A 23,875-nucleotide genomic window follows, 5' to 3' on the forward strand; every position below is an offset into this window, starting at 1 on the left:
CTGAAAGATGAAGACCATGAGTTTTTAATAAATGTTGCCAATAGCTTAGATATTTAAACAAAAATTTTATACAAATAAAATAAAATAAAATAAAAATATTTAAAATTCAAATATAAAAATCTTTTAATTTTTCGCTCCCATATTAACTGAAATAAATAAAACAGATATTTACTTTAACAAAAAATGTGTTTCTTTATTTCAGTGTTTTTGTTTTTGTGTCTTGTTTTTAGTTTACAATATATGATGAAATTATTAATTATTAATCTTAAAACTGTTATAAGGTTATATAGTCTGAAGTACTTTTTGTATTTCTTATGTTCGTCTCATTCTTTTTTTTAGATTATAATATATGTATATTCATAATGTTTGCTGCCTTCCTTTCGTACTCAAATTGTTTATGTCATCCACAAGTGTCGATTCCTTCCGTAGCTGAGTCCTTACTCCAGATACATGTTTCTCGGTGTACGCCATGGATGGAAGTTATCATTTTAGCTCATTTTATCATTTTTTTCACACTCAAGTAGCTTTGAATTAATAAGGAGAAGTCGCAGACAGTGAGAATTTTGTACAACTCCATCAAACTGTTTGAGAAACAAATTAATTTGATTCGTGAACATAGTGCACATTCAAGATTTTAGGTTTCAAAAATGATTCTCTTTACACCCTGCTTGCCGAATTAATTCTAAAATTTTCAAGTTTTCTTCTTCTTTTCTACCCTGACATGAGGATATCTTAAATCCTGCAAATGAGAAGTTATTAATTTCAATAATAAAATTTTTAAGTTTTTAGTCAAGTGGAGGTCAATGTTTCAAGTTATTTATTAAAATTTGGGTTTTTGGTTTTCCCCCCCACAAAACCCATTAACTATCTGTCTCTATGTCATTGCGACTTCCCCTCAGCACCCTTTATCCCTTTAATCAAAATGGATTCTGCTGGAAGTTGCTCATCCTAATAAAGTGTCACTTCACACTCTTTCACACTCTTTCTCTCTTTCACATCTTTTAGAAGCATGTTACGGCATCCGTTGCGCACGAGTTACCACCACTGCCTCTTCCCCTACCACTGTCTCGCCTCCGCCCAACAAACCGCCCAACGAGCGACCCATATGGGTCACTCGGTATGTTAACATTGTTGCAACATTGTTGACATCCGCTGGATATGCTGATCCACGTCTGGACTATTTTGCCGACTAAGCGAAATAGCCCAACGGCAGCGATCACGCCAGCTGCCTTTCAAAATCTGCCGACGATGCAGATTTCGATTCCATTATTCCATATTTCATGCACCATATAACCTAAGCATTTTTATAATAAAGAATCATTCTCAACAAGCAATTCAAACGAGAAGGTTATCATATCTTGGGACTCAATCTCATAATTTTATTATAACTTGGACTCAAGGCCCATAACTCACGCGCCGAAAGTGGCAGAGCTTTGTTTTTTTGTAAACATCTTTAAGAGTATGTTTTTGGAGGGGGCGGATTTTCCATTGGTACTTGTTCTCTTTGTCGTCGGTAAATAATTAACACGTGGGCCGATTTATAAGCTTCACGGTTTATTTATTGTTGTCTTCGACTTTGCGGTTACACTGGCAAATTAAAACTAACTTAAAGCTACGAAGTGAAAATTTTAAGCGCCGCTCGGAGAGCGTAGTGGAGAAACATGCATGCTCCAGACACGACCCATCCAAATACCGTGCCCTGTGCGACAGGCAGACCATTAGGAACCCGTATACGTCCGAGCCTAACACCAGCGAGACTGTTGCTGGGCGATGGAACTGCTCATCGGCAAGACGGATGTCATCGAATTGGGCTCGCATAGTATCACTAAGCGCGCGGATCGGGTCCGGATGCGTAGACTTGGGCTGATCTTCTGGAGCACGTCGATCTTGAAATCGTCCGTTCTTGACCGGATTGTCGTCGAACAGACTTCTTCGCCGTTCACTGTCTTCGTGTGTAACTTGAACCCAGTTGCCAGGGAGCTGTAGATGGTGATGACGGAAGTGCACGGGTCGATCAACGCGGCCGTCTCGAAGTTGATGGTCCCCGACTTCAGAAACACGATGGCCGTCGGGAGAATGTGGAGGCTCTTATGCTGCAGTAGAGCCGCTACTGATGGGGTTGCCGCTGAAGCTGGACGTCGTACTGGTGTACGCGCTTGCCTTGCCTATGGCGAAGGAGGCCGGCAGACTGCCCTTGACAGCGATAGGCGGCGTTGCGGGGAAGGCTGCTGACGCCGTGGCGGCCAAGGCGTCTGACGATGTCGCTGGATAGGCTGCCGACGAGAAATCCCGGCCATCTCGTGCAGGTGGAGCAGCGTGTGATGGTCCTGCCCGCACCTTTTGCACGTGTCGCTACTGCGACACTGCCTCCTGGAGTGCTGATGAGCCAGGCAGTTCGTACAATATTTATTGATGAGAACGACACGGAGCTGCTTCTTCGTGCTGAGCGACGACAGACTCGGCAGCGGTAGAACAGAGTCCCTCGTGAACGTCTGTCGCCCAAAATTTCGGCACTGCGAGGACGTAGAGCCATTAATAATACAAAACAAAAATTATAAGCGAATTTAGTATCAATTGTAAACGGATTTTGAAGCATAAGGACAGAAGGTATTTTGGAAAAGCGGAGGTTGCTGCCCTCCATAGGACGAAGTACTAGATTGAGGACAAAATGCATTATTGTGGAAGTGCGGAGGTTGCCTTGTCCTCCCTAGGAAGAAGTACTAGTTTGTGGATGGGACGTGTTATAGTCCCTCGAGCAGTAGGGACCTCTACTACGCGAACTCTACTATCAGCTCCTGGAAGAACAAATACAACTCTGCCGAGCCGCCATTCGTTTGATGGCATATTGTCTTCTTTGACGGCCACCATATCATCGACTTGGATATCTCTAGAAGGATTCTGCCACTTATTGCGCTTATGAAGTTCTTTTAAGTACTCCTCGTTCCATCGCGCACTGAACTGGATACTGGGGCTAAATGGATAGCCTTCGTGGAAAAACACATAAACACGCAAACACATCCCTTGGTAATAAGGCATGCTCTGCCAGTATAGTTTTTTATCTCAAACGGGCCTGCATAATCAATGCACGTATATGTAAATGGCCTGGAAAAGGAAACTTGATCGGTCGGATGATCGCCCATTAATTGAGTCTGTACTTTCTTCTTGTAAATAGTGCGTAAATAGTGAAAAAATGACTAGCAGACTAGCTAACCGACAGTTGTATGGCAGTATAATAGATGCCGCTCGTCATACTGAAGAGCCGTTGAGGCTGTACTGCGACCACACGCCCTTAACTGGCTTTGTTGGTCTAGAAATGGAAACAGGTTGGCAATCTGGCTGGAAACTGGAATCGGACGCTTATCGCTTAGGAATTTGAGCTCTTGGATATATTATCCCCGCGCATCATATCGAATAAGGACTCTTTCAGCTTCTCGGTCCCCTTCCTTGGTAGGTCGATCAGCATCTTGCGGCAGCGTTGAAAAAACCGTAATACGTACGCAAGGACCCCCAGCGCCTTGTTCAACGTGGAGAATCGTTCAAGCAAATCTTCGGATGGGGCCTTTGCGATATTGACTTTCACGGAAGGTCCGCAGAATTATGCTCAAATCGCACATGCGCCCAATGCTCAGCGCTCGTCACCTGAGTAATCTTGGTTAGTCGGTTGGCAACGAATGTGGTCCAGTGGCACGCCGGCTTATTAAACCATGCGAGGATGACAGTGGAATCAGTCCAGCAGAAAATGTCGGAATTGGAAATTGGCATATTCGGAAGGATATCTGAAATCATCTCTGACAGCAGCAATGCCCCAAACAGCTCGAGCCGTGGTAGGGACACCGTTTTAACAGGGGCGGCTCGGCTTTTGGCGGTAAGCAGACGTGTTATAATGTTATTTAACGGCCCTATATGCCTTCTGCGACGCATCACAAAACCGATGATGCTCTACCTTCACCTCTGGCTGGAAACCAACCCACCTTGAAATACGGATCTGCTCAAGCTCGGAATAGCTGCGCAAAAAATCTTGCCATTTTTGCTTCTTTTCTGTGGGGATCTTTTTAGCCCAACTCCTGCAACCAAATCTTTTCCATAAAGATTTTTGAGCGGACAATAAACGGGGATAAAAAGATGCTTTTTTGATGTAGTTGGTTCGCGCATCGACAGACATCTGGAGAAAACGTTGGCGTAAGCGTACTAGATGGCTCTCTTTTGAGCACAGATCGTAATTCCTTTGGTTTTGTGACCACTTTAGCTTCGAAGGAGTTCAGACGGGTTGACTCTTAGTGGTAGAATAATTGCTGTGGCTTGGTTTTATATCCTCAATCGCCTCTGGCGTTCGGTATCGGTCACCAAGAAACGTGTTCATCTCATCCCAAGTCGGAAAATCGGACTTGGATGAAAGGGACTACTCCGAAAAGGAGGGGGTCAGTTTTGGTAATCTACTGGCGCACAGGAATATCAGGAGACAGTCCCAGTTCTCTGTGGAAATGTGGGAATAAGCCAGAGCGATAAAACACCCTCGGATTGTGCTCCGAAGATCTTTCAGAGCCTGGCCTGATTCGGAATTGACGGACCCCAATTTAAAAAGGAGTTTGAGTTGGCTGTTTACTAGCAGTCTTTTATTTTCGAAAGGGTCTCGAACCGCTGCCAATGCTGAATCGAAACTCTCATTTGTGACAGGGGACTTGGCTACGATTGCCTTAGCCTCGCCGCTAGTTTTAGCGTTGAGATGGAAAAGTTTTTCTACCGGTGTCAGCCGAGTGTTGTTGACATAAATTGCTGTGAAAAGATCTCTAAATGTTGGCAATTTTAGATAATCTCCTTCGAATACTTCAGTATCTCATGGCGGTAACCGGCACCCAGACGGAATGTAAGTGGACTGATTAGTGTTGGTCGTTGTCGAATGCTGAGCTCGCTCAGATGAACCGATAGCTCCTCCTACACCGAATAACAATATTCATATTTTCGGTGCAGAGTCGCCAGAGTCTCCTCCGCTCCTTCAGTCGTAATGCTGGAAATCGTGTCTAGATACGCTTTAAATTCTTTCTCGGCTTTGTCCCAGAGTGTGCGGACTTGTTCCTTACGGATTTTGCAGGTATGTACGGACGGAGCTGACTCTCCTGGAGTTTCTATGGTCGCTCTGAAATGGCTCAAATGGGCTTCAAATGCAATGTCATTGCTCATTTTTGCCTGAGAACTAGTTGCTAGCGACTTTACTGACTTGGTCTGAATTTGTGACCTAACCTTTGGCGTGAGCGGACTTAGAGACAATCGTTTCTGATGGCTCGTAGGAACAGACAACTTCTTGTCGCCTTCTTGGGTGGCTAATGAAGTTTCGCTCCTTCCCTTCGTTATTGCTTTTCGAGCTACTGGGCTTGAGGTGCGCGCTCGAGGAAATGCGATAGCGATCGCGTATTATTTGCAGATGGAACCGATAACTTTGCTTTGTTTCCTGGCATTTCAGAAATCAGATTAACTGGGCAAACCTGGATGGATTTGTATATCGCAGCGGCTACTTCGTTTCCTAGTTATAGACAATTGCAAGCGGTCCGCTTGTGTTCGCCATTAGCGTTGCAACTCCGATCTACCTTTGGAATATGTGGAAACGGAACAGTTGTGCAAGTTTAAATGTTTTAAAAACAACTGCTTTCATATGAACGTAAACAACGAAAATTCGGAAAAAATGTTCTGCAAGATATTTGCAGTTTGTTGCTGAGCTGCGTAAATGAGCGCAAGGAATATGGAAATAAATATATTTCGCACCGCCACAGCTTGCACAAAATGAATGTATGTATTTATGTATATTTTTCGTGTGCGAAATAGCACTGCTGAATAAGTATAAGCAAATGTTGGAAACGCTTTTAGTTTTGAAGGGTTCGTGGAATCAGGTTATTTTGATAATATGTATAATATGATAAATTGTGTTTGGTGGGATCAGGTTATTTTGATAACATGTATAATAAAATAAAGTGCTTTTCGAATTTTTATAGGGTGTGCCGTATGAACGTATGTGCGTTTCTCCGTTAAGTACATATTTTGCAGAGGGCTTGCATATGTACGTATTAATACGCATGCATGTGTTAGAGGTGGAGAAACATCGATGTTCACGGACAAATGCAAATAAAAATGCATTAAAATAACTGCAAATTTTTTAAAATTTAAAACATTGATGCATCATCGGTGTTTACTTTCTTGATATTCATGTTCCAGTTCTTTGGTATATTGTCCTATCCTTAGTTTTTAAATAATAACTAAAAAACAAACAAATTTTATATCAATGTTTCAATATATACGTGGTCCAAAGAAAATAATAGTTATTTTCGATATTGTGATATCCCTACTATACTTACTATTCCGAACTCTAATAAATATGTATATATAAATTATTAAATTGTGTGGTTCCGCTGCTTGTCCCCCGCTGTTGTCCCGTAGCAATTGCGAATTATGCACGTTAGCTGCTGGTCCCACGCTGCTGTCCTGTATTGTAGGGGCGGTGGGCAACATCTGGTCCTCCGTGTGAATAGCCGGTTGGCCGGTGCTTGGCTCCTCTCTAACTGATGAGTTACGAAGATTAGATTGGGAAGATGACTGTCTTCCTTTCACTACTGGCCTAGAGACTCAGTTAGTGTTCCAAGAGATAAGTAAGTTCACGACAGTGGCCGGAGTTATGTCTGTTCTTTATTGAAATCAAAATGAAACTGAACTTAAAGCTAACAATCATAGCGGCCACGCAAATATGCTGTGTTTATCGGCTATGCATGGGCATCCGGCCAGACACTGTGTCAGCAGTTTTGGCCGGAGCGAGCCGTCGAACGAACGGTCATTGCCGCCGCCGGTTAACTTATTTAACTACTCCCCCTCAGGAATGAGGCCGCCCTCGGCCGACTCTAGTCTAGCAATCATCTCTTTTAGTTGGGCCGTCGTTCTTCTGGCCTGGGTGAATCGCCGATAGGTTAATCCGATGCAGATCAACGCGAGGCATATTGCTCCTGCATTTAGCATTATCTGATATAAGCGATAGTCGTTGACCTCTTCTCCGAATCGTTTGATGTGTTCCAAATTACGTTCACTTAATCGATTAAGGAATGGAAGACTAAGGATGTTTCGTTCCATAGTGACGTTCAGAGAAGGCGAGCGGGCTACTCCCGGAGCCCTTTTCTGGGCTGTGTCATGGTTGACAAATCGGGTTTCGTTGACTGTGGTACTCTCAATGAAGGTGATGAGGTAGGTACCCTGTACGTGGACGTAAGTGCCATTGTCCACACTTACACGTGCCGGGCGATCATTTACAATGACAATTCCATCGTCAACGTAAGTGACGGGATGCAGGTCACTTTGCTGAATTTCGCAGTGCGCAGTGCCTCCAGCGTGGAGCTCCTGGGCGCACGAACTTCTTAGCGCCAGTTAGCAAAATGTGGCCCCAGGTGTTACGGAGCAGCGGGGGAGCAGTTTTTTGCAGTCTGACTTAATTTTAGAATACTTAATAACAAAATGTAAGATGTTAATGGATTGTAAAACTTTCACGGACGCTACGGACAAAACATCTTTGATGGCGGTCTCCGTGGGCTCTTCCATCCACACACTTTCTAGGTCTGCATGATCTAGTATGCTAGGGCTAACGAAATTGATTTTTGCAAGGGCGACTGCAAGCATCAAATTCTGCAGCTCCATTACCATCATCCTATTACGAGTTAGTAACATCTCGTATAGGTGTCCCGTATCAATTTGGGATTCCTTAGCCGACCTCAGAAGTTGATAGACAGTAGTGGATATTCTATTGATTTGGTCTTGGACTTTGGTATTGATATTTAATTGCCTATTGTTTGCATCAATGAGTTGGAATTCGTTGAATTTAATTTTTTCAAAATCCTCGGCGTCCGGCGTTCCCGCTACTACCTATAAGGCTTTACTTAGAAAGTCTAAACTCCTGGCTACTCTATGGTGAGCAGGTTACGCAAGTGTGCGGTATCCGCGCTCAAAAGTTTTTGCATATGCGATTGTGGGAACCTGACGGTCATTCCGTCTGTCTTTTCCACCACGCGCCTATACTCCGAGAGATTCGCTGAGGGTCTTACAAATGCGAACTCTTCCAATACCAAAATACGACCATCAACGATGGGAATGTGTTTGGCTTTTGAGTAGTCTGTTATGTAATTCGGATATACTGTATTGTTTGTTAAAGACGGGTTAACCCACCACCAAAGCACAGAAAAAGCGGTATGATTAAAAATAATAGTAATGAAAAGCTTACGCCAAGTGGCTAGGGATAAAAGTAATTAACAATGAAAAATTATCAGGCGAGCGATAACATGGTTATGCTTGGCCCACCTAAGGTTGTCTTTGTGGATCATCCTCCCCTTAATGAGGACTGTGGTCCCCATGCCCGCTTCTACTGTTTTTTCTTCACATAACGGCGAAAGCTTGTTTCCTAGTCTACTGTTGGATTTTATCAGGACTTTGTCACCGACATTAAATTTTCTGTTCCGCCGGGAGGCATTTTCCCTGCTTCTTAGCTTGTCCTGGGCATGCCTTATTCTACCCTCTATATTGCACTGTGGGTCATTCGATTGAATGACTACCACGTTGGCGGGCCTCTTACCGATAACCGAATGGATGGATTTGTTGTATTTTGTCGTGGCCAGTAAAATCAACTCTACAGTGTCGCTGATGCCTTTGTCGATTTTTGTGCATCTGGCTAGTTCCACCAGAGTGCTGTGGAAGCGTTCTACTTGTCCGTTCGAGACGCTGTGGAGGGGCGGCGCATTCGAGACGCTAACGCCGAAGTGGTTTTCCAGCATGGTCGAAATAGTGTGCGAATTCAATGACGGGTCATTGTCGCAATAGATCACCTTAGCTTTGGGGAAAACGTTCAAGAGCTGTAATATGGCTGGTTTGAGATCCTCTATTGTTCTAGAGAGAATCGGTTGGACCATTGCAAATTTTAAAAACTTGTCAATGCATGTGAGAAAGTATTTCCTGTCTGTAGAGAAAATGTTTATGTGCACCATTTCCCCCACTTGCGATGGGACTGGCGTTTCGCAAAGTTCCTGTTTTTTTGGATGTCTGTCATATTTGGCTCTCGCGCATGCCTTACAGTTTGAGACGATTTCGCTGGCCAATTTTGCCTTCTTCGTGAAGTATTACTCGGAGAGCACTTGCTTCACATTTTCCTGGGCCGATCTATGGGCCGTATTATGCTCAGCTGTGATAATTTCCCGTCTCTCAGCAACTGCGAAAATGTCTGTTACTTGATTTTTGCAGTACCAAAATTTTGTTGCTGGAAATTGTCGCACCAGCTGGTCCTGTACCATGGCCAACGTGTGTAGGTCACAATGGATGGGGTTTACGCCATTAGGAACGATAATATCTGCGATTTCTCTGAGCAATGATTCTTTGCATGAGAAGCTAACTAAGTGACGCCTTTTGTTCCCAAACAGTATGAAGCTGCGTTTCGATGGGGAGCGCGCCTCTTCGAGAATCAATTGGTTCTGGAAGCAATTCAGCGGTTTGTCAGTAGAATCAATGGTGTGGGTCAGGGAGAGTTCGCTGTGTATCGTGGCTATGCATGATTCAGCTTCCTGCTCTTCCATGGCATTGAGTTGTTGTCTGGACAGCGCGTCCGCGACCAAGTTCTCTTTGCCAGGCTTATAAAAAATACGCGCACCTGACTCATCAATGCGCGCCTTCCACCTCTTGATGTTAGCGTTCGGATTCGACTCCGAGACCGCAAAGTTTAAGGGCTGATGATCAGTATAGATATTTATGTATTTTACTGCGTACAGATATTGCCGTAATTTGGCTAATGCCCAAATAATAGCTAACAATTCCCTCCATTTGTAGCATAATTTATTTCCCTGTCCTTCAATGTCCTTGAGATTATTGTAATTGGACGACCCTCTTGGGACAACACCGCGCCAATGCCATAGGCTGATGCATCTGTCGTTAGATCAAATGCTTTTTTGTAATCGGGGTATTTTAGCATGGCGTCCTCAGATGCCAATATATTTCGCAGCTTCTGAAACGCTTGTTGTTGCGCCTCAGAGAACTGGACCGAAATGTTCCGCGACCTATGTCTACTAACCGTTCCGTTTTCCCCTTTCAGGATGTCCGAAATGTGTCTTGCTGTTGCCGCAAAATCCTTTATGAAGCATCTGTAGTAGCTTGCCAGGCCAAGGAATGATCTGACTTCAAACACGGATTTTGGTTCCGGGAAGTCTTTAATGGCTTTGACCTCCTCAGTTGTCGCACCAATGCTGGTGACTATGAATCCCAAAAAGCCTACGCTCTTTTTAAAGAAGCGTGATTTTTCTACAGACACCCTCATGTTTGCTTCGTAGAGGTTCTTTAAGACCCAATCTACGTGTGTAACATGTGATTCTTCATTTTCAGATAAAAAATTCACATCATCCACGTATACGTATCAACATTTGCCGATTTGCTCTCGCAAGATGTCGTCGATTGTCCTTTGAAAAATGCTGGCAGCGTTTTCAGACCAAAAGGGAGTCTGCGAAATTCATATTTCCCTCCGTTTACCGAAAAGGAAGTTTTTTCGCGATCACGCTCTGCGAGCATGATCTGGTGGTATCCTGACTTAAGGTCCAATGTTGTAAAATATTTGGCCTTGCCTAGGTTTCCAAATATCATGGAGATATTTGGCATGGAGTACTTATCGGATACCGTCTTTCATTTAGCTTGCGAAAGTCAATTACTAGTCGCATGTTTTTGTTGCCCATTTCATCAGTGCCCCTTTTGTCCATTACCCATATTGTGTTGTTGTACGGAGACACGGATTTCTGGATTATGCCGTTGTCCAATAGATTTTGGATTTCCTTGTTAACAAAATAGGCCGCCCCCATGGGGTACGGATACAGTTTTGCATAAATAGGTTCTTCATCTATTGTTCTTATTGAGGCTACTACCGAAGTGTTCTACGGTAGTGCCTCATTGGGGTCCGCAAATGCCCTTTTCTGCTTTTAAGCATTTTTATAAAGGCATCATTGATTACAGCGGGTGCGTCAGAGCAATCTACGTTAGTAAAGTTGACATCAGCACAGGTATGAAAGGAAAATTCTTCGACTTCCCTACCCCTCCCAGATTTTAAGCAAAGCGATGCCCCAGCCTGTGTTAACAGGTCGAGGCCGATTATCCCATCGAACGTTGATAGGTCCGATAGAATAAAGAACGTTGCTTTTATATTGAAAATTGAGACAAGGCATTTCTGTTTTATTTGTGTTGTGCAGTGGATTGAATGAATATTGAAAGGGCCTTCCACTGGACGGACGCCTTTTAACCCCTTGTAAGGTCAAATAAAGTTTTTAGAAGAGCCCGTGTCTATAAGGAATTTCAGGGAAGTCCCCGCTTCTCTTCGTCTGAGGACGGGTAGCAGGGATTTACTCCTAAAAAAATGATGGCATCCAAATCATATTCCGTGATGGCGTCATCATCAATTTCTTGAGTCGCGCTAGAGGCCGCTGTGGTATATGTATCACCAGTTTTGTCAGCGCTCTAGGCAATGTGATTTACCCTTTGCCTTTTTTGTGGGTGCGTTTTGTCAGACGCCGCCGGCTTCCTATTCTGGTATGCCGGGGCCTGTGATGGCTTCAACATTCTAGACAGTGATGGATCCAGAGGACATCTGTGAGGTTGCGCCTAAGTCCCGAAATAAATACACGGAGTGCATCATCCCGGAATTTGTCGCATAAAACTTTTGCTGCCGACAATTCGTACGAAATTGTGACCTTTTTGGTGAGCAAGGTCAGTTTTTTCTCGACCTCGTCATAGTATGTGTGTGATTTATTTCCAAAAATTCCTAAATTCATTTAACAGTCCGCCGCTGGCGTAATATTTTTTTCCCAATCAGTGTTTTTTTTTTACACCACACAGCTTTCAGTTCCTCCATTTATACAGTCCACAGACCACTGTGCCAACCTAGGCCTCACGTGCATACATATACATACATATATACATACTTGCATGCATGCCATATATTTTCTGCCCCCAATTTCAGGAAATAAATACATGACAAAATTAAACTGAAATGAAATCTGTTAAAAAAAAAACGACATTTCGCAAGTCAGTCGCCAAGCGCTAACCAGCTAATTGACTTTTGAGAATGCCCACGGGAGACGACAAAAATCCGCGTCCGATCCCAGCCATCAGTTTGGACAGATCTTAATCCGCATCTCCGCGGACGCCTCTTTTGAAGCCTAAGGCGACCAGGGCCATTCAAAGGGCAAAGAGTGACGAAAACGTCAATACAATCCCCGATTCTTCACAGAGGCAGACTCGCTCCGTTGTAAAAATGGCTCAAAGAGCGGTCGAAGTGGCGCTGAAAAAGTTCATCGCTACGACAGATCGAATTAGCCAATTTGAGGCCAACATCAATACCCCGGGAGCCCCAGAAACAAGCTCCCAATACATGTGCGAAGTCCATCGAGACCAAATTCGGGCACTTTGGGAGAAGGTGGAGAAGTGCTATGAGAACTGCTCCGATTTGCTCGCCGTGTCCGACGACCATTCGGCCACCTCAGCAGTGCTGGAATCGAAGTACAGCTTCGGGAGAAAATTGCCTCCCAATCCACTCAGGCTTCCGTCAATGTCCAAACGCCCGCGTCTACAGGCTGTCGGTTACCTCCAGTGGATACCGAGGTCTTTGCGGGTGATTACCTTCTATGGCCCACCTTTAGAGGCGGCCATTTACATCCAAAACTCGCGGCTCTCCCCCGTTGAGAAGTTGTTCCCCTTGCTGTCCAAAACAAGTGGTGACAATGGCACATGCCATTGTTGCTAAGGCTCCGCTTACCCATGAAAGGTTTGTCGCAGCGTGGCAAAGCCTCACAGACCGTTTTGGGAACCGGCGGCTGTTAGTCAATAGCCAGTTGAAGATCCTTTTCAACCTCCAGGCTATTTCTCAAGATTCCGGGGTCGCGCTGAGGGAACTGCAAGCCACCATTCAGAGTTGTCTGACAGCCCTAGAAATGTCCGCCATCAATGTTGAGGCTTGGAATTGTCTCCTGGTTTTTATGATTTCCTCGAAGCTCCCCAAGGTCACACTTTCTATGTGGGAGCAATCCGTACATAATAAGGCCGAAATTCCAACATGAAAGGAATTAGATAACTTCCTGACAGAGCGCCATCGCACTCTGGAGGCCATCGACGACGTCAGGCCTAGTGGTTCCGGGCAATCTCCGCCAAGGTCGGGACTTCCTACTGCCCCTGCACGGAGGCTCAATTCGTACGAGACTCGAGTGGCTCCGGGCCAAAAGGGATGCGATCTCTGTTCGAGGGAGAACCACCCTATCCGCTTATGTCCGCGTTTCCTAGAAATGAACGTGGACGGACGCTCCGACTACATTAAGAGGAAGCAGTTATGCTTGAACTGTTTTGCCCGAGGGCACCAGCAGCGAGACTGAACGAGCGCCCATACCTGCTTCACATGCCACAGCCGACACCACACCCTCCTGCACCGCGGCAATACGTTCTTCGGCAGTTGGCAGGAAATCTGCCATCATATCCGATTTCGCGGGATCTTCTCAAGGGGCTGCCCGACATTCCCCTGGCGGACCCCAACTTCTTTGAAAGCTCCCAAGTCGATGTGTTAATAGGAGCTGACATTCTTCCGTCCATTCTCCTCGGTAATACCAGTGCTAACATCTGCGGGTCACTTTTCGGTCAGGAAACCATTTTTGGATGGGTGCTGACAGGCCCATTATTTCCAGCCAACCCTCGCAGCGTGATTCAGTTTGCGAGCACAATTTTGTCCAGACGACGAGAAGAGACGAGTGTGGCAAGTACGTTGTGACGCTCCCCTTACGCGACCCCGAGCAGAAGGGTTCCGAGCTATCGGCTTCACGGTCCTTTGCTCTTGCTCATCTCCTGCGCAATGAGCAGCGCCTGAAGAGGGATCCGCCCCTTAAAGCCCGCTATGACTCGGTAATCCAGGAATACATCGACTTAGGCCACATCACCGAGGTCTCTCCCACGAGCAGTTCCGCTATCTACTATCTTCCACATCATGCCGTCTTCAAGCCCGGAAGCACGACCACCAAGGTGCGGGTAGTCTTCAATGCTTCGAGCCCGTCCGCAAACGAGACCAGTCTGAATGACATTCGGTACGCGGGCCCGGTCTTACAATCCGACCTGACGAGTCAAATCCTAAAGTGGCGATACTTTAGTTTTGTCTTCAACGCCGTCATCGAGAAGATGTACCGGCAAATTTGGGTAGAACCCAAGCATACTCCGCTCCAATTTATTTTGTTTCGCAATCCCGATGGGGAGATCCGCGACTACGAATTAAAAACGGGCACCTTCGGTGTCAATTGTGCCCCGTTCCCAGTGATCCGTGTCCTGCAACAGCTCGCTGACGACGACGTTCCATATCCCTGTCCATTGTGTTGTCTCGTAGCTCTGCTTGTAGTTCCAAATCGAACTACCCACCAATTCTGATAACGCTGTTTTGTTTCTTCATCATAGTTCCGCCAGTCATATTCAGTACGATGTCACCACGCCCACGCAGCGCCCAGTCACTGGAGAGCAGATGTACTCGAGGTACACAGTCCTACCGATGCCGAGTCTGCAGAGGGATCCATCCTTTGAAGCAATGTCGGCGCTTTCTACGTCTCAGCGCCGAGAAGCGGCTCCGGGCGGTTCTCGTGAACCGGTATTGCTCCAACTGCCTGGCTCACGAGCACTCCGACGGATCGTGCCGGCGTGGGGACTGCGTATGGATCAGGATCACCACTCGCTGCTGCACCTCGTAGAGAAGCCGCGGGCTCGACACTCACCGTGTGCCGTCCACTGGTCGTCCGCCCGCGTCATCCGCGCCTAGGCTACTTTCCGCCTCTCGTCAAGGGACCCCGCAGGACGCAGCCGCTGCGCCCACCCTATCGTCGCTGCTGCAGCGGAACAGCGTCAACGTTCTGCCGACCGCGCTAGTGCGCATTGACACCGGGACCCGGATCTCCAACACGGGGGCCCTTATCAACCCGTGTACGCCCCCGAGCTGCATCGACGCATCGCTAGCGGCGTGCTTCCGTCTGGCCACTACCAGCGTGGGAGACGAACAAGTTTGTTCGCCACCGTGGGTTCCAAAACGGATGATAGCGTTCGGCTGGAGGTCGTTTTCAAAATCGAGCCTCACGTGCGCGTTCGTACGCCGTCTCGAGAGCTGAGCGAGGCGGTGCGTGCCCACTTCCGAGGCGTGACATTGGCGGATGAGCGGTTCTATCTGCCAGCGACGATCTCCGTTGTCCTGGGCGCGGATATTCTTTTTTCTTATGCTCAGCTAAGTTAAGTCAGTTCTTTGGTATGAAGTGAATAAAGCTGACGGGTCACTCCACGACTCCCCCGACTTCCGCCACCATCTTATCCACGATCAAGAGGCATCTTTTTGCGGCAACACCGCCCCACTACATCACAAACTAAAAGCCATGTTTACAGCTGAGGGAATATTAGCGCGTACACGTTTCGGTGTAGAATTTCTGGCTGGGCCTTCGGTCTCAGAATCAGAGCCGCTGGATATTTGTATATTATTCCTATATTGCTGAAACGGATTGTTCATGAGGGTCTGCAATTACAAAATCGCCCTGAAGAGTTAAAGCATGGTCAAGCTGTATGCCTGTGCAGGCAGCTGGCCTGTCGAGGGGGACGCGGGGGCTGAGTCGCCGTTTTGCCCACGATGAATGGGGGCTGTGCAGACTGAGTCGTTGCCTTGCCAGGCAGTGACAAGGTTAGGGGTGCGCGGGTACTGAGCCTCCGCTATGGCAAACCGAGAAAACGAAAAACAACAATTGCCACACAAATGCATGCGCGACCGTATCGGGTTCGCGGATGTGGGTTGGGGAGACAATAAAACCAACAAGACTGCGAAGCTAACGCTGAGAATACGAGATATTCGGTCGGGTTGTTTAAAGTTTGTAATTTTCTGCTCTAAAATGGTTTATCTTTTTGCAAAACAAACAAAATAGCATGCAAGCAATACGCAATGATAATTGGTAATATTGTCACTATATCACCATTAATAATATGTTTAGTTCAAATATATTTATTATATAAGATTTTAAAAATGTTATTTTCTTCTTTTATTTCAAATTTATTATAAAAGAATTGTAAATGTCAATCAATTAATGAGAGTAAATTTACGAAATTAATGTGAAATGTCAATGATGGAACTGCAGAAATTTTTCTGGCAGTGCAGCACCGGTTGGCCGGTGCTTGGCTCCTCGCTAACTGATGAGTTACGAAGATTAGGTTGGAAAGATGACTGTCTTCCTTTCACTACTCCTTTCACTACTAAGTAAGTTAACGACAGTGGCCGGAGTTATGTCTATTCTTTATTGAAATCAGAATGAAACTGAACTTAAAGCTAACAAAAATTTGAATCTTAACGGCCACGCAAATATGCTGTGTTTGCAGTTTTGGCCGGAGCGAGCCGTCGAATGAACGGTCATTGCCGCCGCTCGGTTAACTTAGTTAACTTATATTTGCATATTATTTACATGTTTGTTTTTGCTTAAAAAGAGGAGCTTATCGAAAACGGTCGATTGAAATTGTATATAATTTGGAAATCGGATAAAATGTGGACTGTAATGGGTGTGTCGTTGTATACATGTGCAACGCGAATGGTAGTGTGTGAATGTTTCTTCTTACGTACATATGTTGAGATGGTCGGGTATATGTACGTACATTAAAGAGTGTGCATGTGGATTATATGTGCGTATGAACACGAATATTTATGGAAACGGATTAATATGAAGAGCAAAGTCGGAAAATGGCGATCGTATGAAGATGGAAATGGCAATACGAGAAAAGAAACCGGAATATGGCGATCGTATGCACAAATGGAAATGGCCGATAGTACAGATATAAGAAAATTGGGTTCTTGGGCTTCGTGGGACGATTTGAAATTTTAAGCGTCGCTCGGAGAGCGGAATGGAGGCCATTAACAGTGCGAGAGAGCGAGATGCGAGCGATCTGAAAGAACTGCTCTCACGACCATTAAGGCTTCAGGGGCGGTTGATAGGGAATTGGAAAAGAGCCGCTTTGGCGCGAACACATGTTATGGCACCCGTTGCGTATGCGCTGAATGGGGTAGAGCTCCGGGGGTAGTGCGCATCATAAAAGATGAGTGTATACATATGTGTACGTGTGCAAGTGAGTCTATATATTTCTCTTCCCTTTTTCAGAAAAAGTAAGAGAAATTTTTTTTTCATTTCACATAAAACGTTAATTTATTAATAATTGATACAATGAAATTATTTGTTTAGCTGCATTCCTTTGATTAAAATAGAAAAGGCATGCGCATGTTTCCAGTCTCGAATCGGTGTTACAGAATGTAAAGTGTTCACCACATTTCACTGTTTTCAGATCTTGTGCACTGTTACGGTTGCTGCTTGTCGCAGTGTGCTGGAAGCGGGGAGCGGAGATCAGCTGATTGCTCTCGCACTTTGGGACGATGCGTGGGAGCGAGAACGAAAGCGGGAAGAGGGCAAAGGCAGTCGTCTTCGGCAAGCGAGAGAACGCGCACGTTGCATCTAACGCGGGACGCTATTTGCATATGTTATATTATATATTAATAAACGTGAATTTTGGGAATTTATCGTTTAGTGTTTGCATGACTGAGACTATTAGGCCTTTTAAAATGGCAGAAGCTATTAGGTATTTAGTTAGTGAAGGTTTTAACAGAAAGTACAATGTGTTAACGAGCAGAGGTTTTTTTATATCCCTTGTAGTGATGGTGAATTTTCAACCTATTTACATGGTGGAGGATCAGGATTATTACACCATTGTGAAATTTTAAGTCCTTTACTGTTCCATTTGAAGCTCCTCAAGCTGACATAGCTTTAGAACAGGAACGATTGGCGATCCAGGAGGAGGATGAAAACTAGGAGGAACACAGAAGCCGAAGCCTTAATTCCTAAAGGATAAAAAAGTTGCTTGGGAACATTTAGTCACACGGTGTAGGAATGCTGAGAATCACGATAGCTCCAGGTGAGGGCGAAAAACCTATCGACGTGAATTTCAATGAAGATTTTAAAGAGTTGGCATACACAACTATATATGCTGGCGTAAAAATATCATCTTCGGAAATTTATACAACCATAGTTTTTTTTGTAGACTCCCGTTACAACCCACCAATTACCCGCTGGTAATTTAGAGATACCTCTATACTTCCCAGCATCCGAAGTCTTCCATTTTTTTGTGTAAAGGAATAATGAAAGATTCCTTCCAAATAGTTGGAGTTGTCGCCGTTTCAAACGAGAGGTTAAACAGTTTGAGAAAAGGATTGCACATGGAAGACGCGCAGCAGCTAAGCACTCATCCAGGAACGCCGTGGGGCCTGACGAGAAGGTCGGCTTAACACTCTGAAGATCTCTAAGAATACCACTTTTAGTCAGAAAAGGTCCCGATGTTCGACTTGGGGTTAACCGTTCTGGGCGGGTACCTGATCGGAACAAATATGTCAAAAAATAGGTTTATTGCATGGTAAAATATGTTTAAAGCTGTGTCCTTATCAGTTCATGCGTAGAGATCGGACAAGTCGAATTCTGAGACAAGAGTTTTGAGTTTAACAAAGTCGGACATACTAAAACAGCAAACTTTGTTCAAAGCCCAAGTAGGCTCAGTCACTTTGAGTGGTCCAGCATTGATCGCCAGCTTTAAAGTGGGATGATAAAGGTTTTTAGGGAGTGTATGTGGTGGAGCAGTAGATATAGATACGGAGTCCGAATCTGTGATAAAGCATAGATCAAGGGTTTAACGCGGCTAATTCGTTCCTCCCTCCATGCCTGCAATTTAATCGTGATGAGAAGAAGGTGTTAAAGCTAAACTATTTTCGTTTGTGGACCAGTTAGTTTGTGGAATGTTAAAATCGGCCAAACCTGTAAGCTGATCCACATCTGATAGTAGCGTAAAACGGACGTATAGCCGCTACATGCAACTCATACGTAGATGGTTCGGACCAAAGAGGGATGTAAGAACACTTAATAAATAAAAAATCCTTCCATCTATTCATAGGCTGATGTTATTGAACGAATATATGTTGCGCCGGAAACAAGTCAAACAGATATTATCAAAGGCCATCGGTGGAACGCGGATCTTGAAAGAGGAAAGTAAGAATTTTTGAATTTGTACCTAGCTTGTGTGAACAGCGTCCCTATCGATTGAAGATAGTTGCCAAGAGACGATAGAAAGAGCTAGAAGAAACAACGTATGCAGAACAACGTGTGCAGAGCGAATTATAGATTTAAGTCCTACTCAATTATCCACATAATAATAAACTACATACCACTCAAAAAGCTACCCTTCACAGTTCAGAAGTGGGATTGATGAGGTTGGATATGCGTGGAGCGGAAAAGTTGGGCTAGAATTCCAGAAAAAGCAGCAAGAATCATCGGCGTGGAAAGTTTGCAATGGGATGTGTTCCCAAAGGTCTATGTGACAAAGGAAATTGCAAATAACGGATGTGTTCTACAAACCGAACCGTCGCCGTATGCAGACGTGTATTTTTATTGTGCTCCGGGGAAAAAAATAGTATTCAATAATATCCAAAAAAGAGCAGTGACTGGTTTCGTTAACCAAAATAACGCGAAAAGACGCTTTCAGCGATGAAAATCGCTAACGTTTATATTGATTAATTAATTAATTAGTATAAAACAAAACACTTAAAATTCTAACAAACTCAACCTCGACTGCAATAAGTTTGAACGACGTTCGCACACAACGTCAACGTGAGCAAGACGAGAGACGGCGACTACAAAGAAAAAACGCTTACTTCTCTTTCAAAGCAACCGAAAGTAATGCAAGCTCTTCCCAAACACGGTCAATTACCCCAGACTTGACCGAATTTTTAAAAGTAGAGAGCGAGAGAGCGCGTTATTGCTTCCCCTCGCTACCATCGCTGCAGCCAAAGAGCGCAGCAACTAGCACCGCAGTTTCTTTGACAACGTCAACCGTAACAACAACAACAACCGCAACTGTAACGACAGCGCGATTAACGACGTCATCAGCTAGCAGCGCAAACATTAATACTTCTGCCGCTGCGCTGCCCGAAAAAGAGAACAAAAACAAAGAAAATATTAAGCCGGCTGTGCAGACTGGTATGGATCGCTACATCCAAATCAAAAGGAAGCTAAGCCCCTTAAACTCTCAACGCAAAATAACCCGTGGCAATGCTAACATAGCTGCAATAGAAACGCCCTCTAACTCAAACCGTTTTAAAATCTTGGCAGACTATGAGGATGATGCTGAATCTACTGAAGTCGAAAAAAGGAAGACTAAGCCCCCGCCAATTTACATACGAGAAAAAAGTTCCAACGTTCTTGTCAACAAAATTATAGAGCTTATTGGCAAGGACAATTTTTTCTGAAGATAATTACAGAGTATTATCAAAATATCTCACCGACAAAAAAAGAACTTTTATACGTATCAGCTAAAAAGCAGCAAGGGCCTGCAAGTCGTACTTAAGGGCATAGAGTCCGAAGTATCGCCTGCAGAGATAACAAAGGCGCTACAAGATAAGGGATTTAGCGCTAAGACAGTCTTCAATATCCTTAACAGGGATAGAAAGCCGCAGCCACTCTTTAAGGTTGAGCACGAACCAGAAATTAAGCCCCTAAAGAAATACGAAGTGCACCCTATATACAATCTTCAGTTCCTGCTGCACCGCAGCGGTTGAGGAGCCGCACAAACGCAATGGCCCGGTACAATGTGCGAACTGCCAAGAATTTGGCCATACAAGGTCTTACTGTAAACTGCGCCAGGTGTGTGTAGTTTGTGGTGAGCTTCATGACTCCGCACACTGCCCAGCGAGGAAAGATGACCACAACTCAAAAAAGTGCGGCAACTGTGGTGGCTAACTATAGAGGTTGCCTAGTTTATAAGGAGGTGAAAAGTCGACAATCAGCATACCAAGAACCGAACACGGCTCAGCAGCATCAACCGCCAGAGCAGCCAAAAAGTAACTTTGAAGCTATGATATGTAGTCTACAACAAAGCCTTACAAGTTTATGTCGTTTATGCGTACAACAATGCAAGATCTGATGCGAAACCAAAATCTATTAATACAAATGCTGGTTTCACAACAATCTAAATAATGACTTCCGTACGAATATCTACGTGGAACGCTAACGGCGTTTCGCAGCATAAACTCGAGTTGGCGCAATTCCTACTAGACAATCAAATCGACGTAATGCTGCTTTCAGAAACACATCTTACAAACAGATACAATTTTCAACTACGAGGATATTCATTCTATGGAACAAACCATCCAGATGGTAAAGCACACGGCAGGACTGGAATTTTAATCAGGAGCCGTATTAAACACCATTATCATACGAAATTTTCTAAAAACTATCTGCAGGCCACATCCATAAATATTCACCTAAATACTGGTAAGCAATAACCGCTAGCCGCCGTATTCTGCCCCCCACGCTTCACCGTAGCCGAAGATGAGTTTATGCAGTTTTTCAACTCACTCGAAGTCCACTTCATAGCAGCAGGAGACTACAATGCCAAGCACACACACTGGGGATCTCGTCTCGTGACTCCAAAAGGAAAGCAGCTCTATAATGCAATTATCAAAGCCAAGAACAAGTTCGACTATGTTTCTTCTGGCACTCCAACATACTGGCCGGCAGACCCAAACCAATTGGGTTAAGTGCAGGAAGTATATTAGCTCACACATTGAGCTAAGACCTCACCTCAGCGATGAAGCCAACGTAGACAATTTTGTTAATTCACTGGAATCTGTACTCGTCTCTGCAGCTCGAGTTTCAGCACCTCATACTACAAACACACAATGCTATCAAAAGAAGTCAAATCTACAAATCGAACAGCTCGTCCTCGAAAAGCGATGCTTACGTCGGGCATGGCAATTTCGCAGATCGCCATCTGCTAAGCAAAGCTTAAAACATGCCTCACGTCAACTAGCTCAAGCTCTACAGCAAAAAGAAACATATGTCCACCGCCACTACTTGGCCACTTTCCAGTGAGATGGAAAAAGTCAATTATAATAATGATAGCAAAGCCGGGGAAAGAACACACTATCCCCACGTCATATAGACCAATAAGCCTACTCTCTTGCCTGTCCAAACTCTTTGAAAAATGCCTAATGACTCGGATAAACACATTCCTGAGAATCCAGGAAGGAATCCCGTCACACCAATTTGGGTTTTGTGAAAAGCATGGAACAATTGAGCAGGTCAACCGGATAACATTAGGAATTCGAAACGCTTTCGAAAAACGAGAGTACTGTACTGCCATATTTTTAGATGTCTCTCAAGCATTTGATAGAGTCTGGCTAGAAGGTCTAATGTACAAGATCAAGACTATGCTCCCCTACAGCACCCACAAGATTTTAGAGTCCTACCTTCACGACGAAAAATTTGTTGTGAGGTGTAACACTGCTATATCTGATGATTACACTGTTGGAGCTGGAGTACCTCAAGGTAGCGTGCTAGGCCCAACACTATATGTCCTCTACACTGCAGACATCCCGACAAGCACACGACTAACAACATCTACGTTTGTCGATGACACAGCTATTCTTAGCCGTTCTAAATGCCCGATTCAAGCAACTGCGCAGCTAGGCAAAACTGCCCGCCGATTACGTTAAACAACACTCTACTCCCACAAGCAAACGAAGTAACTTACCTTGGAGTACATCTCGACAGAAGACTCACATGGCGCCGGCACATTGAAGCCAAAAGAACACACTTAAAGTTAAAAGCCAGCAGCCTTCATTGGCTTATCAACGCCCGGTCACCTCTAAGCCTTGAATATAAAATCATGCTGTACAACTCGGTACTAAACCCCAGTTATGGGGGAACGCCAGCAATAGCAACAATGACATTGTTCAGAGAGTTCAGTCGAAGATCTTGAGAACAATCACCGGGGCACCGTGGTACGTTCGCAACAAAAACATACACCGCGACTTAAACATTCAACCAGTCAAAGAGTGATCGCAGAACAAAAGGTAAAGTACTTCACCAAGCTATCGGTGCACCCTAACCACCTGGCGAGACAACTAACAAGGTTGAGCAACCAATCACGCCTTCGTCGCAATGACCTACCCACCCAGCGACCGACCTGAGGAACGCGCAACCAGAATGCAGTCTTAGTATACTGTTAGTTAAATTTTAATGTTAAGATTCGCTAACTTATTGTTAGTCTCAAAATTAAGAGTAGATTTAATAAATAAAAGCAAAGCTATACAAAAAAAAGGGATGTGTTCTACGTGGCAGACGGATTAAAGGCAAAAGGATAGGGAATCTATGTGAACCCGTGGAACCAACCTAAAGGATTCTAGGATTTCAATAAGCTCGCGACGAAGAACCATCAGTTCCTCCTCCTCAAATTAAAAAATTCAAGACAAGTAAAGAACAAATAAAAAAATTTGAAACAAATAAAGAACAAATTAAAAAATTCGAGACAAATAAAGACCAAATTAAAAAATTCGAGTCAAATAAAGAAACACATCTTTTAGAAATCATTTTGGCCAAAAATATAATCGTCATCACAGATCTGGAAAAATTCTAATGGTCTTGACCCTAGCTAAATTAAATATTGTAAGTCCGGCAATACCGACATTGGCGAATTTGAAGACAAGCCGCCTTTTAACATTAGTTTAATAGAAATTTTACAAGCACGTTTTTCAAAATTCCTATATCGTTCATTATACCAGTTACTCGTAGAGTAAAAGGGTATATTATATTCGTTGAAAAGTATGTACCAGGTAGAAGAAAGCTGTTCGTGCAGATAACGAACGCCGGTAAGGCAAATTACGTTTCAAAGTTAAAGGGGACTGAAGAAGAAGATTGTTCACGCCTTTGGTCAATTTCTCTCGCAGCTGTATGCTTAGAAGATAGTCCCTCGACCAATCGCT

At 44.5% G+C, this 23,875-nt stretch overlaps 1 protein-coding gene across 2 annotated transcripts; it reads right to left on the reverse strand.

The window, feature by feature from the left end:
* Positions 1-1,489: 1,489 nt before the first annotated feature.
* LOC108112880 lies at positions 1,490-5,797 on the reverse strand. Of its 2 annotated transcripts, none has more exons than XR_001772684.2 (2): positions 5,481-5,797; positions 1,490-2,513 (listed from the first exon to the last, which is right to left on the reverse strand). XR_001772684.2 is itself a non-coding variant. In XM_017223269.2 (2 exons), exons 1-2 carry the CDS (start codon positions 4,160-4,162, stop codon positions 2,108-2,110), a joined length of 597 nt encoding a protein of 198 aa, XP_017078758.1. In that variant the 5' UTR covers positions 4,163-5,787; the 3' UTR covers positions 1,490-2,107. The 2 variants fall into 2 exon arrangements, 1 of the variants encoding a protein (XP_017078758.1); XM_017223269.2 differs by having other exon boundaries at positions 3,972-5,787.
* Between the last annotated feature and the right edge of the window lie 18,078 nt (positions 5,798-23,875).

The sequence above is a fragment of the Drosophila eugracilis genome, unplaced genomic scaffold, assembly GCF_018153835.1.
Source record: "Drosophila eugracilis isolate 14026-0451.02 unplaced genomic scaffold, ASM1815383v1 contig_1837, whole genome shotgun sequence".
Taxonomy (NCBI): Eukaryota; Metazoa; Arthropoda; class Insecta; order Diptera; family Drosophilidae; genus Drosophila; species Drosophila eugracilis.